Raw genomic sequence first — 17,374 nt, forward strand, 5'->3', positions numbered from 1 at the left:
ATGGATTATTAAACTAAGAGGGGATAGAACTCGAGGCTTAAATGATAAAGTTGCACTTAAACCAATTCTAGGTAGCAGGAGATTGAAGGCTTATAAAAATATTAACAATAATTAATTTTATTTTATTTTTGTTCCTGGCTTTTATATAGTTATGCATATATATGTCCATTTTTTATGCGTATATGCCTATATATATATATGTTCATAAATTGATTAATTGATTTTTTATAAATGTATTTTTTATAAATGTATTTTATTATACATGTACATACTTCTGCATTTTTTGTACTGTTAGTTCACATGAATGAACATATGGACCTTATAGTGAAGGGAGTTTTAATATTTACAGTGAAAGGAGTTTTAATATGTAATGAATGTTTTAAAATAATTATTTATATACATATTGACATCAATAGAAATTTATTTAATGCTGATATTAATTCATGTTTTATTATTAAGTTATTTTATTCAGTTGCCTATTCGTGAAATCAAATATGTGAGGTGAAAGATTTATTAAGATAATTACTTAGTGTTTCTTTAAATTCAGTAGGAAATGATGTCATATATTTTAATTAATTATGAGTATTTAAATGCTGATTTATTTGAATGTTGTATATCTGATGAAGCCGATTTGGTGAAAGCGCTCACTTTGTTCTCAGTAAAAAGTTCGGACATTAGCTATTTGGCGTTTTTACAAGTTATTATTTTTTTTACTTTCTCCTTACTGCTGCTGCATTTTGAGTGTGGATTTTCGCTGTTTAGCCGTTTTTACAACAACATTTGTCTTTTGGCTTTATTAACATTTTGCTGCCATACTACATGTGGATTATTTTGCTCATGCCGTGGCTGTCCTGTGGATGCATCATATAGTTTTGACCAAAAATATATATGTATATAAATAGAGGGTCTATATTACATTGACGAAAGCTTAAATGTTCAAATCTCTAAAGGTCGACCTTTAGAGATCGAACATTTAAGTGTTCAAAAATGTAATAAAATAAACAAAAAACAAAAAAAAACCAAACAAAAAAAAGGTAAACTGATAGGGTTTTAGCAGGGGAGCACCCCCCACACCCACACCCCACTTAAATATACCAACTCCGAGATCGCACTTCAGTGCATGGCAGAGCGGAAACGGGAAATTTCCCATTCCCTACACTGTAGCACGATCTTGGAATTGGTATATCTAAGTAGCAGGGGGTGTGGGGGGTGCCCCCCTGCTTACACCCTTTAGTTTTTTTTTTGTTTAACTTTTATTTTTTTTTTAATTTTTAAGATATTCAAACATTTAAATGTTTGATCTTTAAAGGTCGAACTTTAGAGATTCGAACATTTAAGCATTTGTTTATTTAATATAGACCCTAAATAGATACATACATTTAGATAGACACTACACACACATGCATTTTATGTGTGTGTGTCTATATATTTATACATATAGCTATCTATCCATATATATATATATATATATATATATATATATATATATATATATATATATATATATATATATATATATATATATATATATATATACACACACATACACACACACACACACACACACACACACATCATACATATATTTATATATATATATATATATATATATATATATATATATATATACATATATATATATATATGCACACACACACATATATATACATATATGGGTTCACTTCACAATTTCGAAATCCTAAAACTTCGAATTTTATATGGTTGAGACCATATGATCGAAGTTTTAGAACTTCAGAATTCTGAACGGAGATCTGCATACAGGGCGGAATGGGTGATTTATCTTTTCCTCACTGTAGTGCGATCTCGAAGTTGGTATATTTAAGTAGCGAGGATGTGGGGCTGCAAGAGGGCTTGCCCCTTGCATAAACGTTGATAAAGTTGTGAAATGATCCCACTACCCATTCATGGGCTTTTGATAACTGCCTCTCTACTAAACCTGCAGCTGTTAAAGGCTGTCAATGAAGGCAGAAGGTGAACTGCAATTAGAGTGCACACAAAGATGGACAGGATGGGATGCAAAATGACATTTTTAAGAAAAAAGCATAGAATATGTGAAACTGCATCATTCTGTCAGTAGCCAGCAATAGTAGAAGGAATGATGCACATTGTAATCTCTATTAAAACTGCCATGTAATATATCTCAATTAAAGATTATAGGATTTTTTTACATAAGACAAGTTATTATGTAGTTTTAAAACTTTGAAACTAATTTAAGTAACATGAGGAACATTAAAAAGGCTCATGGCTAATAGTTTCCCTTGCCTACTTCTCTGAACTAAAAGATTGTGTTGTTTGCCTACAGAGTCCAAACTGTGTGCATGTTTTTCATTTGAATGACTATAAAATAATCATGCTAATCATAAGTTAGCCATAGCTGAAAATTACCAGTTAAGGGCATGTCACAAGGAGCAGGCTAAAACTTGCTAAGATGTTGATTATGTTAGTGGTACGCAGTTGGGAAAGGTAAGAATATCCTTTAATGAAAGTACAGTTTCTTGACCATCTCACTTCGTTTGTGCCTAATATCACCCCTCTTTCTAATGGCAAAGCATGTCTATAGTAATGCAGCTTCCACATCCACCTATTATAAGCAAACCTAGACAGAAAACGTCTCCCTGGAAACAGTCAACAACTACCAGACAAACTAAGCAATTATAAATATGTAAGACAAGTCTGAGTCAAGATTAACAAAGGCAGAGGTAGCAAAAAGTGACATCTATGCGTTCTCATTTGTGAATAACATTGGCTTTAAAGCATTGATGTAATTATATAAAACCACATCCTATGTCCCCAACTGTTGATGGGCTTGGTTACTGCACAGCCATCACTCAACAGCCTACTGGGGTACCCTGTGTCATGTGTTGTCTCTTTTACCCAAGTGTAGGTGCTCTCACAGATGACCCCAACTGTGACTGATCTGCTGAGGAAAAGATGTCTACATCCTTAGTCAAAAAAGGTGAATATGATGTAGTGGAGAGCACATCAGGCACAGGAAAATACATTTATATCATAACAGTTTGGATGGACGGACTCTTCAAAGAGTCAGCACATAAGACAGCCGGAGGTATAACTGGTGAATGGGAGAGTCATAGGCTTGAAGAAGGCACATTCAGGATTGTTATCTTCCATTCTGTGGGAATAGTTTTATCCACCAGGAATCTGCCAGTAGAGTGACATGACACCCTATACACATTCAGCACTAATGCTGTTTTTTATCTGAATAGGCAGTGCCTAAACTGTGTTGTTAAGACAAAGTAGCCATCCATACACAGTACAGAGAAGGTTCTCCCAGGTAGGGATATTTTTGTTCTTTCTGTTTTACATCTACTAAAATACAACTTACTTGTATGCGCTGTCTCATTAAAACTAACATAGTTTCATACTAAGGTAACTGCTACTGTGAGCCATTTTAAGCCTAGCCAATTATCCCTTGTGAGACTCAAACCCTGCACCTAATGTTTGTAAGGCACAAACTGTAACCATTAGGCCACCCTCCCAACCAACTCAAGTTTTCTTATTGCTAAATGCATATGTGAAACACATAGATTTTTTTTTTAATTAAATAAAATTTGACAGCTTTGCATTGCATTATTTTGTTCTGCTGTTAGCAGTGAACAACACAGCTAAAGTAATGCATGAGAGATTTTTTACCCAAATGATAATTACATTTCTATACAAGTATTCCATGTCAGGACAGACTTTGGCTAAATTAAGTTTTATCAGTGAATATTATTAGTTCTGCAAAATAAATCTGAATATGAGTTTGCAAAATAAATCTTAATATGAGTTTCAGAGTAGGATTATCTTTTCTTTGTTGCCAAACATCTGATAGAAATACTAAAAATCATAGATGGATTTTTAATTCCATCTAGATAAGAATGAAAATAACATGAATTAGAAAAGTGCAGAAACCACGTCATAAACAAAGCACATGAATACTCAAATGTCTCTTTCACTGTTCAGTAAAGCTGATATATGCTTAAATATGTCCTTTGATGTCTAAGTGGACTACCATATATCAGCTCTAGTGTAGCATTTTAAGCTAAAAGTACCTATCAGAATTTGATTTGGTCGAGGACTGCAGACTGGGCATTTTTCCAGAACTGACTCAAGTGATGTTTTGAATGTAAGAAAGCTAAATCTTTTCACCATGCCAACAGGGCTGGCTGTAAAACATTTTTATGTGTGCTGTTTAAGATTCTATTGCTAGAAGATGCATAACTATCCTCTCCAGAGGATCTTTGATAATCATAACTCAATTTTTTGAGTCTGCAATATTTCCAAGGTCTCAGTGAGTGATCCAGGAAAAAGCTTTGGGGGATGGGAAAACTAATTACTTATAGTTCTGTAAACCGTATCAGGTACAAACTAAAACAGCACAGTAACAGCATACAGCATATCACCCTCCAGTATTAACAGGAAAGTACACCAAAATCAGTGAACCTCCAGAACAGCCTGTTTTGTAAAACAGTGTTCTTTTGTGCAGCTCAAGTCTCAAGTGTAAAAGTCTATGAAGATGGCAATGCACTACCTCTGACATTTGCACACTGTTAATAGTAGTGCCATTCAGGTGCTTGTTATTGACAGCTGATGTAATTACTTGGCAGGATGCATGTAAGATAGAGCCACATTTTTTGTTGCTATACAAGTAAATAAATCCAAGATCTGTGAACATGTAATGTTGCTTCACAGAGCTGCATTAGGTGAAAAATGTCCTAGCAAAACTGGACAGAGAACAGTTTCAGATCAACTACAGAGTGTTGTGGATAGTATGCAACATTTTCTTGTACTGAGTATTCATTGCATATGAAAATACAATAAAAAACATGAAAACACATTCTGAAAACATGGTCTACACAAGGAGCAGGGAGCTCCTGTCTCCACATATTTTGCTTGGCACTTCAATGGGGACAAGCAAAGAATAATGAGGTCAAGCAATGGAGAATATCTTGATAAGTTTAATTATTTTTCACTTTTCTGAGATGATTTCATGTAAACATAGATTTACTGAAGGTAGTTAATATAAATACAGTAAATATACTTAAAATGTAAGTATTCTAGTATCAGTCTCCCATACACAAACACACACACCAGTTTGACTGCCTCGCACTTGGCTATCGCATAACGATTGATGATGTGATTGTTTGTACCCTGCTTAAAGAAGATTGGTTTGATGACAACAGAGGTAATGCACAAAAAGAAATAATAAATGCTGCTTAGATTATAAACACCACTTAAGAAACACTTTCTAGTTTACAAAATAATAAATGCTACTTAGATTATGAACACCACTTAAGAAGCACTTTGTAGTTTACAACACTTTCTAAAACCCAAGTATATCTAAGCATGTCTATCTGAAAAAAAACACACACCAGTCTTTATGTTTCACAACTGCCTGTACAGCAATTTAAAACTGAATTACTCTGCATGGAGTCAGTTCCCAGATTTCAACAGCAGAAAACACGAACGCTTTGACACTTTCACTGCTGTGAAAAATAAAGCTACATAAGTGCACATTTACCTACATGCTTAGACTACACAATACGCAATAATGCCCAACAGGGTGTGTGTTAATGTGCAATTAATGCCCAACCAGGGGTGTTGTGAGGCCTAACACCACAGGAGGAGGGCCTCTTCACCCTTGGAAGGGCATTAATTACACATTAACACACACTCTGGAGGACATTATTGCGCTTGGAGAATGGGCTCTCTGCAAAATTTTTGTGTTTTACTTATTCATGTATTTTTTAAGTACAAAACATGAATGAAACTTCTAAAAAATAATAAAGCACGATGACCAGCTCACAGGAACAGACTACACTTTAATATGAGCACTTTCGTCGGCGTAAAACCATCTGACGTGTGACTCTATAGTCAAGCGCACTGATGTCCCACTCACCAGGCTAAACAAGGAGAAGGTTACTGTCAGCTGCCAGTCGGGTGCCAGGATTCACCACATAACCCACACACTCAGGTCACTCCACAACAAGTACAAATATGACTCTGTCATTGTCCATGTTTGTGTGAATGACCTGAGATGTACTTCCCTGGACTACATGAAAAGAGACATGGAAGAGTTCTCTGATCTTGTAGCCCAGGCAGGTATGACCCTATACCTGAGTGGCATTCTGCCATCGCTCAGAATTATACCACAGTACAAGGACAAAATGACTGACTTCAACAATTGGCTAAGCTTCTGGTGTCATCTAAGGGGATCCAGTATCTGTCTGCTTGGGATGACATGGTCGACAGACCATGATGCTTTGCCATAGATGACCTGCACCTGTCGCTCCTGGGATTCCGGATACTGGCTAAGGCTCTTTCTGCCCCTATAGTGCCTTTTTTAGGCAAGGTTCAAATAACAAATTCACCACAGTAACAGGAACAGACAAACAAAAACTGAGGGTAATGCTACTCAATGATAGAAGTCTAAATCTCAAAATGCACTCACTCGAGGCACTCCTTAAAATGGAGAACATCGATATCTGTGCAGTGACTGAGACCTGGTTCAAGGCTCCAGAGGGCACCCCTGCACTACCAGGCTATAACTCATACCACATTTTCGGCCATGTAACCTGGACCAAAACACCAAATGCGGAGGTGTGTCCATATTCATTAAGGATATCCACACCTACAATCTAGTTGCTCAGCATAATGCATCCGAGGTTATCCAAGTGCAACTAACTCTGGGCAAAACAGAAATCCAAATTGTAGCTTGCTACAGATCCTTCATCATGCCCCAGGATTCCCACTCCTCTTTTCTTGATGTACTGGAAAATATTAGGGTTCAACCAAACACCCTAATAATGGGTGACTTCAACTACCCCACCATTAACTGGGAAAACTACTCGTGTACCAACTCCTTAGCTCAACGCTTTCTGGAATTCATATACTCCAATGCCCTGGATCACCTTATCCACACCCCCACCAGGGGCAACAATATCCTAGACCTAGTCATTACCAACATGAGTGACTGGTATTCCACACCTGAAGTCAACTCCTCGTTGGTCTGATTCGACCATAAGCTAATCACCCTTAATATCCACATTCCGCCCCCACCCCCCATTAAGGAAACCACGGTAAAAAATTCTTCAAAGCCAACTTCATGCTTCTTAAGACAGAAGTGGTAAACTTCATGGCACCCATGCAGATGGACAATGCAGTTACAACTGCTGAATCCTACACAAATGCACTCTATAAGCACTTACACGAGTGCATGGATCGTGCTATCCCAAACAGAACCAAGACGCTATCCTCCAAAAAAAGGAAGCCAATCTGGTGGTCCCCTGCCATAAACAAGTTGTACAACAGAAGGAAGAAACTGTTGCAAAAGAGAGTAAAATCTCATGAGTGGAGGAGCTCCCTGGTCAGCCTCAGTAAGAAGCTGAGATCCCTTATAAGATCCTCCAAAGCTAGCTACGAAAACAAAATCGGCACTAATTCTAAGGACAACCACAAAGCATTCTATAGCTATGTCAAGAATCTCAATAGCAACACCCAGATCTGCTCTGAGTTACAGCACAACGGCACGAAAATTACAGAACCAACTGATATTGCCAACATCCTGGCAGATAGGTTCAGTGCTAACTTTTCCCCCCCTCACCCCCTAAACGGACCATATCTATGCAGGAAGAATGAAGAGTCCCTGTAATCACAACTATGTAGGTAATAGCTGCACTCTCTAAAGCCAAAAACACAGCATCCATGGGACTGGACAACATCCCAGGCTGCGTTTTACACAAACTTCAGAACGGACTGGCTCCCCACTTAAGCACCATGTTCAATAATAGACTGACATCAGGCTTTGTGCCCACTGAATGGTGCACAGCAACAGTTATCCCACTCCACAAAGGGGGAGCCGCCACTGATCCCGGGAACTATCGACCTATTAGCCTGACGAGCCTGGTCTGCAAGGCCATGGAACGTATCATCATGGCACTCATAAACAAAGACATTGGTAACCTCCAAACTCTGGATCCCACCCAATTCAGGTTTATGAAAGGCAGACCATGCCTCCTGAACCTGATCAACTTTTTGAGGCAGTCACCAAAGCCGTAGATGAGGTCAAGGTTATTCACACAGCCTATCTTGACCTCGCCAAGGCTTTTGACACCATCTCCCATTCTGGAATTATAGCTAAACTCACTAAACTAGGTATAAATCCCTACGTCACAAGATGGGTTGCCAACTGGCTCACTGAGAGAACCCACACTGTAAAAGTTGCAGACTCCAAATCTGACCTCAAAGCAGTGACAAGTGGAGTACCACAGGGTTCCGTCCTGGGACTTCTCCTGTTTGGTATCTACTTCTCTGAAGTACAGGCTAACACAGAAGGCCTCTGGCTAATGAAGTTCGCAGATGACTGCAAACTAGGAGCCATAGTCAAGTCCCCAAATGATGTGGACATCCTACAGAAGGGCCTCGCTGAGACAGATGCCCGGTGTCAGAGCCATGGCCTCAAGCTCAATACCAAAAAGTGCAGTGTCATCCCCTTTGGTAAAAACTCTGTACCCATGAACTACCACATAGGCAGTAATCTACTTAACACCAAATGTGTGATAAGAGACCTTGGGACCCAGGTGGACAGTAGTGTCTCCTTTGATAGTCACATCGCCACAGTAGTCAGGAAGTCCTTCTATGTGGCACACCTCATCATAAAAGGGTTCTCATCCAGGGAAAAAGAGGTCATTGTTCCCCTCTACTCGACACTCATTAGACCCATTATAGAGTACAACGCCCCTTTTGGAATGTTCCTCACAAGACATCTGCAGCAGCTGCAAAGGCCACAGAAGTACCTCATAACGAAGATTACTGGCCTCATTAAAATGCCCTACAATGATCCCCTCAAAAAACTCCAGCTTTACTCTGTAGCATATCACCTACTCCGAGGTGATCTCTCTCTAACATATAAAGCTAAGTCAAACCCAGAGCTGTTGGACATGCTACACCTAAAGAAATCCCAATCCCTCCGAGCAACATGCTTTAGGGACCTAAACCTTGTCACCACAAAAAACAGGACATGCTGGAGGGATAGATTCCTGTCCCAAAGACTTCCCATATTCTGGAACAGGCTACCCATCTAAGTCAAGCAAAGTTCTTCATTAGCACTCTTCAAGAAAAATCTTGATGAGTGGATGGGAAATGGGAAATACACCCCGGGGATCAATTCTGTGTCTCTGCTCGACAGTGGCACAGAAAAATAACTTTCTTGGGTGGCGTAAGCCAGGGAACCTTGTTGGCTAGGCTTAAGTAGGCCCTTGGGCCGATAGCCTAGTACCTACCTATGAACCTATGACTTCTTCAGATAAAGTCAGATGGTTTTACACCAACGAAAGTGCTCATATTAAAGTGTAATATGTTCCTGTGAGCTGGTCTTCGTGCTTTATTTTGTATTTTTTTAAGTACTATTTTATTTTTTTAATATATTTTTGATGTAAAATAGTTCCTCCGCCTAAAGTTTCATACTTGTAGTATATGTTAATGGTGTTGGAGGAAGCATTTTACATTCAAAATATATTAAAAAAATAAAATAGTACTTAAAAAATACATAAGTAAGTAAAACACAACAATTTTACAGAGAGCCCATTCTCTAAGCGCTGGCAGAGATCATTCTGTCTTCACTCTCTCTCTCTGTCTCTCTCTCACATACACACACACACGCACGCGTGCTACCAGGGCATCATTGAATCACTTTTGCACTTCACTCTCACACACACACACACATACACACACACACACACACACACACACACACACACACACACACACACACATACACACACACACACACACACACACACACACACACACACACACACACACACACACACACACACACACACACACAGACAAAGTCTCTCTGCTTTCATGCACCCATTCACTCACACATCCAGACAGAAACAAACACACACACACACACACACACACACACACATTTCTGTTTCACTTGATTGATCGCTCGCTCTCTCTCTCTCTTACTCTCATACATGCATGCACTCTCACACACACTTTATTTTAATTTTTTTTTTTTTATTTTACACTTCCAAACATCAAAGGCGCTACTTAGCAAGTGTAAAATAATGGTTTGCTCACTCACTAACATTCATGCATACACTCACACACACACACACACACACACACACACACACCTTTTTTTGCTATCTTCTTTTTTGTTTACATTTTACACTCACTAAACAGCAAAAGCGCTGTTTAGCGAGCATAAAATAATGGCAGCCATTTTGTTTTCTCAGTCCGAGCTCAACGGCAGCTTGACATGCTGCTGTGAAGTGGTGGACTTGTTTTTTGGCAGGCATTACTTGTACATTAATACCCTGCTGTAGAATGCTCGTTCTCCAATCAGGGTACTGATGTACAGTAAGCCCATTCTATAATAAACAATAAAGATCTGACAAAATCAGGCACCAACTCAATCCAGCCAAAGAAAACAGAGTGTTTGCTATATGGCTGCATGTAAGATGAAGAGCTGGAAAACCGAATGGTGGTTAAAGCTTCTACCAATAGGTGGTCATTTACCCTTAAAGTTAGACTTACCATAATGCCCCAGATGAACAGGAATCTAACTATGTACATGATTTTAAGTTTCCAGAATGTGTTTTCATGTGTTATTGTACACATTATATTTCTAAAGAAGCAATCGAACCAATAGCAAACCAAAGTGGCATGGAAGTGGTAAGTTACAAATTGTATCTTAAAAAGAACATGAACAGTTATACTCTTACACAGTGGTCTCTTTTCTGAGTAAAGACATCTGAATTTTAAGTGGGAATACGTGTTAAGTTTCCAAAGAAATATGCTACATGGGCAGTTTCATACAATAAAACTTACTCAGAAATGAAATAATGTGCTTGAGGAAGCAATTCCCTAAACTCCTTCAGGTAGGGTTGGCTCCTTTTCACGTGCCCAAAGTAAGACTTTTTTGCTATAGAAACATGAGAATTTGTAGGATGAATCACACCTGCAAATAGCACAAAGACTGGACTTGACATACTTGCCAAAATAAAAATTCAACTTTATAGGATTTGAATTATTCGTATTGTTTTACGTTATACTAAAGTCTGTCAGACACATAATAATTGAATTGTGCAACAACTAGATGAAAATTAAGTAACATTTCTTGTTCTAAAACCTTCAGGATGGCATCACCATCAATTCGCTTGTTCCCATTTTGTACTTGGAATTGGAGTGTCATATGCTAGCCGTGCCACAGTCATTCTTCACTGACACACACACACCTCACACCTTCAGCCATTATAGAGTACCCAGTTTACTACTGCATGCCTTTATAGTCTGGGAGGAAACATAAAGACCCACCTGAACTGGGGGATGTGCATACTCTGTACAGAAAGTTGACATTCAAACCATTAGACTTAATATGACCTTACTATAGTTTGGCATTTCTAATGCTAAATACAATCACAAAAAAATCACCTTTTTAAAAGAAAGTTTATCTATCTATCTATCTATCTATCTATCTATCTATCTATCTATCTATCTATCTATCTAATCTATCTACCTATCTATCTATCTATCTATCTATCTACCTATCTATCTTTTTATCTATCTAAATATTTTTCCTTTTTTCCCCCTGGGACACAACTAACCCAAAATACATACATTTTCACATCAAATGCAATTAAAGGCCTCCTCTTCCTCAAGTTGAAACCAATTCTGAAATTATGTAAGTTTTTAGACCAAATCACCACAATAAAGGTGGTATAACTCAGAACAAAAAGTCTAAATCCTTAAATGGTTTTACAGTTTTAAATACTGTGTAGTATAAAATCCACAAACACAGCAGCAGTGGCAAAAGCAGTGCACATACTCAGTAGCTTAAAAGCTTCTGGAAACAGAGACTCAGAGAGGCAAAGGTGAGGGAAGCCACAGAATGCTACCCTCATCTGCAATGAATGCTAACTATACCTCCTTCACTGAGACCTGAAAAATAATATGCTGACTTGAATTAGTTTCCACTATGAATGATCAAGTTATAAGTCAGGAAAGAACCTGGTGCCAAACACAAATAACCAAAAAAAAAGAAAAAATTGCTAATAAGCATTTTTATAGGGGAGCCCCACTGCACCTCCTATGTGGGGGTAAACCCCTGACACTCCTAAAAGCTTTTATACACACACATACACACACGCACAGACACACACATTATATATATATATATATATATATATATATATATATATATATATCAAATCCATGGTTGCACAAGCACAATGAAAAGGAAAAATTTCCCAAAACTGAGGGAACACTAAAATATAATGTAAATCATTTATGAATGAAGGAATGAATGACAGATACTTACTGTGCAAGCCGGACTAAGTCCATCTGTTCCAGACATGTTCTCCAAAGAACTGGCTCTTCCAAACCCCTGAAAAAAAGAGAAAGAGAGCATTCTATTACAAACATACAATAGGGCAATATCTTTTGTGTATATCTTATGTTACCCATACGTATCTGGCTGTCATTTTACTTGTTTAATTAAATAAGAGGAAAATAAAAAAAAAATGAATGATCCTGAAATCTGAATGTGATAATTTCTCCAGATTTGGCCACTTTCTTTAGTGTAAAATGTAACATGTAATGAATTCCAATTATGCTACCAGGATGAAAGTTGTAAGCAATTCAATCTCCACCAAAGCAGATTAGAAAAATGCAGTTAAATAAGTCAATTAGCCAACTGTTTTATATTTTCTTGGAATATGAATTACCAGTGTTAAAATAATACTGGTTAGAGATGTTTTGTGTCACTATTCTAGAAATGTTTGCTTTTTTCCTACCATGTTGGCAGAAAGTCTGTAGCACCCCAGTAACCAATGCAAGCTGTTGACATTGCAGCACTTGCTTCAGAGAAAATTTCATTAGCAAAATAACATTTGTTCACAACCTGCAAACATGTCAGTCTTTGTTTACTGAGCTGTGTTTGATGACGGATTGACACATGCAAGCAGTGTGTAAGCAGTATTGCTCACATCTGGATCCACTTGGTACTGGGTGGTTGATGTAGAATTTTGACTCCTAGTGAGTGGGGAGCAAGTGAAGTCCTTCTGGCCCAAAACAAGTATTTGCTTGAGAACTTAAAATAAAACAGTAGAACAGGGTTAGAAGGAATAATTTCAGCTTCAGACGCATTAACAGAATAGTTAGAAGGTAACTATGGAATCTTTAGGTTCATAGGTTTATAGGTAGGTACTAGGCTGTCGACCCTGCGGCCTATATAAGTCTAGCCAAAAAGGTTCCCTGGCTTTCGCCAACCAATACAATTATTTTCCTGTGCCCCTATCAAACAGAGCTGCAGAAGTGATCCTTGGGGTGAATTTTCTATTTCCCATCCAGTCGTCAAGATATTTCTTAAAGATGGCTAATGAGGAGCTGTGCTTGACATGAATGGATAGTTTGTTCCATAGTATGGGAAGTCTCTGGGACAGGAATCTATCCCTCCAGCATGTTCTGTTTATTGTGGTGACAAGGTTTGGGTCCTTGGAGCATGTAGTTTGGAGAGATTGGGATTTCTTTAAGTGTAGCATGTCCAACAGCTCTGGGTTTGACATAGCTTTGTCTGTTAGGCAGAGATTGCCTCTGAGTAGGCGATATGTGACAGAGTAGAGCTGGAGTTTTTTGAGGCGGTCTGCATATGGCATCTGTTTGAGGCTGGTAATCCTCTTAGTGAGGTATTTCTGTGGCCTTTCCAATTGTTGTAGGTGTCTTGTGAGATACATGCCAAACGGGAATTGTACTCTATAATGGGTCTGATGAGGGAAGAGTAGAGAGGAACAATGACCTCCTTTTTTCTAGAGGAGAACCCTTTTGTGATGAGGTGTGCCACGTAGAAGGATTTCCTGACTACTGTGGCGATGTGGTTATCAAAGGAGAGACTACTGTCCACCTGTGTCCCGAGGTCTCTTATCACACTTTTAGTGTTTAGTGAGCTGCCACCTATGTGGTAGTTCATGAGTACTGAGTTTTTTCCCAGAGGGGATGACAATGTACTTCTTGGCATTGAGCATGAGGCCATAACTTTGACACCAAGCATCTGTCTCTGTGAGGCCCTTTTGTAGAATGTCTACACCATTAGGTTACTCCATTATGGCTCCCAGTTTGCAGTCATCTGTGAACTTTGTTAGCCAAAGACCTTCTGTGTTGACCAAAATGGATTTTGGGCCATAGCTGATTGAAAAGGTTTTTGTTGGGTATTGCTTGTGAAGACTCTTTTACATCTAAATAAGCACTGGGCAGTATCTGTGAAATTTCTGTTGTATTTACAGTGTTAGTCAGTGTTGCAGAAGGCCCAAGTTTCCTCTGATGTTGGTTTCTTGGTGGAGGACTCACCGGAAAGTGCATTTTTTCAGACAGAGTTGCTGTATGGATGAAAACAGTCTTACTTATCTGTCACCACAATGACAAAAAAAAAATTCTGAGACTAAATAGTACTTCAGCAAGGGTTAGACGCAGCGGGGTACATATGTAAAACTATTCACAGTTATGGATGAAGCCAAAGACTGTCTCCTTGTAAAAGGAGTGATAAAATGTTCCAAGCTGATGCAGTGGATGTGTAAAAGGGCCAATTATCCTGTGCAATTTACAGTATGTGATCTGCCTAGACCACAGCCTAAGATATCTATGAATGCAGAGTCATAAACATTGGTAACTGGAAAAACAAGACAAACTGAACTTAGGCCTTTAATACATTGTTATAACTGGCTCACTGAATTGGACAGAGACATGAAATGCTGTGAATATCTACTTCTGGCTTTTCCCGGTTAGGGTTCGCCACAGTGGATCACCTGTCTGCTCATGATTGGCAGTGGAGTTTTATGGTGTCGAGTTGCCAGCCCAGCACCCAGTCTTCCACAGAAGGCACACACATGCACACACTCACACCAAGGGCCAATTTAGAGTGTCCAATTCACCTACTGCATGTCTTTGGGATGTGGGAGGAAACCGGAGTACACAGAGGAAACCCACACGACCACAGGGAGGACATGCAGACTCTGTACAGAAGGCACCCCAGCCGAGAATCGAACCGGAGAGTCTCTTGCTGTGAGGCGGCAACACTAACCGCTGCACCACCGTGACCACCCTATAAGTTTGCTAATTTTTGACTTGAGCCTATCTGTAGACGTACCTTGAAATAAGAATATATTCGCAGTACACTTTCTTTTGGTTTGGCTGCTTTGTACTGAGTGTTTTGCAATGTAGTTGAGACAAACAGAAAGTGTCTCTTAAAGTAAACTGTGATATGAATAATGACTAGCCAGGATGTCATGCTCAAGTCACTGGGAGATGAAGCTGCTGCAGTGATGTAGTACTTTGGAAAAGTATTCTGTCACAATTAACATTCAGAGCAAGTCACCTTGGCTTATAAGGTAAGTTAAATTAATGGGATGTAGTCTGTTAAAGACAAATATTTTATGACCAAGGCAGTACATAAGATTCTGATAAAACATGACTGTATTTGTTTCATGTGGAATCAAAGTCCTCCATATCCACTTAACTTTAACAAACTCCATGGTTACTGTTCCTCACAAAACACAATGCAGCAACTGTGGAAATGTCCGTTGACTTCACCAAATGTCTGCAGCCAAGTCTTTGATGGAACAGTCTGTGACTGTAGATGTATCCCAAGTAATTCTTACAAAATGGTTTTGCACTTCCGTTTTAAGTTCCTGTTTTGTATTTTATTATAGTATGTAAGTTATAGTTGTATGTCAATTGGAAATGTTTCAAAATATTAGGATGTTGTCAGATCAAGATGTATTTCTCCTGTTTCTCCTCTTCAATGAGCCTTACTTATTTATTTATTTGTTTATGTATTTATTTATTTATTTTTTGTTGCTTTTTGATACATGGTCATTGTCTGTATTCTATTTGCATTGCTGTAACATAAATGGTGTAGATCATTTTTTGACAGTATATTTCCCAGCTATGATGGCATCTCTGCTGTGAAGGTCTCTATTTCAGTGAAAGGCCAGAGTGCCTCTTTTAGTTTGGGCTCAATGGCTGTAGGCCACTGGGGGGAAGAGACATTGATAGTGCATGTAGTTTTGCCAGTAGGAAGACATTATTTAAGTATTGCATGGTCTTAGACATCATCTAAAGCTACAGAGAGTACCCTGGCAGTGCATGTTTCCATTGCCCTTCACACTTTTTGACCAATAGTTGCACAGACAAGAGCTAAAGTTGAAGGTGTCTCAATATACATCAATGGCAAACATATCTCTAGGGTGGTCAAATGGGATTATGTGCTTGAGTCCCTCCAAGTGCAGATCACCATAGACAAAATCCCACAGCATGCCCTGGCCATCTACAGGTCATCCTCCATGTCTCAAGAAGCTCACAATGCATACATAGACCTACTAGAGACACTTATAAACCAACCTAACACCATACTCGTGGGAGACTTTAACTACGCCTCTACAGATTGAGAATCCTACATGGCCTCAAATCTACAGACACAGAGATTCCTGGACTTTGTAAATACAAACACTTTTGAACAAATAGTGAAAATGCCCACTAGAGGCTCCAACATACTAGACCTCATGCTCACAAATATGGGTGAATGCTGCACCCCCCCATGTCTTGTCCTCCCTGTTAAGGCAACCATAAAGCTGTTTCCTTTGAAATTAAAATCAACTCTGTAATCCCGTTAAAACCAGTAACAGTTAGGAACTATTCCAAGGCAAATTACCTGTTATTAACTGATGGTTTGTTAAAATTGAATGCCTCTCCAAACCCCAAGAACAGACCAGCCTATGTTGTACTGCTCTCAGAAATTGTGTACAGCCATGTCAGTGGCTGCAGAGACGCAGCTGTACCGACTAGAAGTAAGCCCATAACTACCCCCAGAAACAAACCACCCTGGCAGCATCCCAAATTAAACATGATATACAACAAAAGGGAAAAAAATATGGCAAAAATCAGGAAGGGTAATTCCCATAAAGATAAAAATTCTTTCATCAAAGTAAATAGACAAATAAGTGGTCTAATTAGGTCAAGCGAAGCCAACTTTCAAGTTATGATATCCTTGCAGATGAAAGATAACCACAAGGCCTTCTGCAGCTATGTCAGAAATCTCAAGGGCAGCACACAGCAGTGTGCTGAACTCATGATTAAAGGTATCTCATTCACTAAGCCTGGCAATATGGTGAATATATAACACAAACAAACACTAACACCAACCTTTCTGGATAAATGAGTCCAATAAAAATAAAACAGCAGAATCCAAGAACACAAGCAGACTCAAGAATGGCACAATTCTCCAGGATAAAGTGTAGTTTATTAACAAATCATAATCATCTGATGAAGCAGCAGGAGCTGCAAAAGC

General features: G+C 38.7%; 1 protein-coding gene across 2 annotated transcripts in view; it reads right to left on the reverse strand.

Annotated features, from left to right (window-relative positions):
* The window catches only part of FGD3 (FYVE, RhoGEF and PH domain containing 3), a 1,715,774-nt gene that overhangs the window by 400,487 nt on the left and 1,297,913 nt on the right, over positions 1–17,374 (reverse strand). For both annotated transcript variants that reach the window (XM_044078146.1, XM_044078147.1), the window contains exon 15: positions 12,356–12,421. In XM_044078146.1, coding sequence (XP_043934081.1) covers positions 12,356–12,421 — 66 coding nt within the window. The remainder of the gene's footprint in view (positions 1–12,355; positions 12,422–17,374) is intronic.

This window comes from Protopterus annectens, chromosome 7.part0 (assembly GCF_019279795.1).
Source record: "Protopterus annectens isolate FY-2018-M chromosome 7.part0, PAN1.0, whole genome shotgun sequence".
NCBI classification, from domain to species: Eukaryota; Metazoa; Chordata; order Ceratodontiformes; family Protopteridae; genus Protopterus; species Protopterus annectens.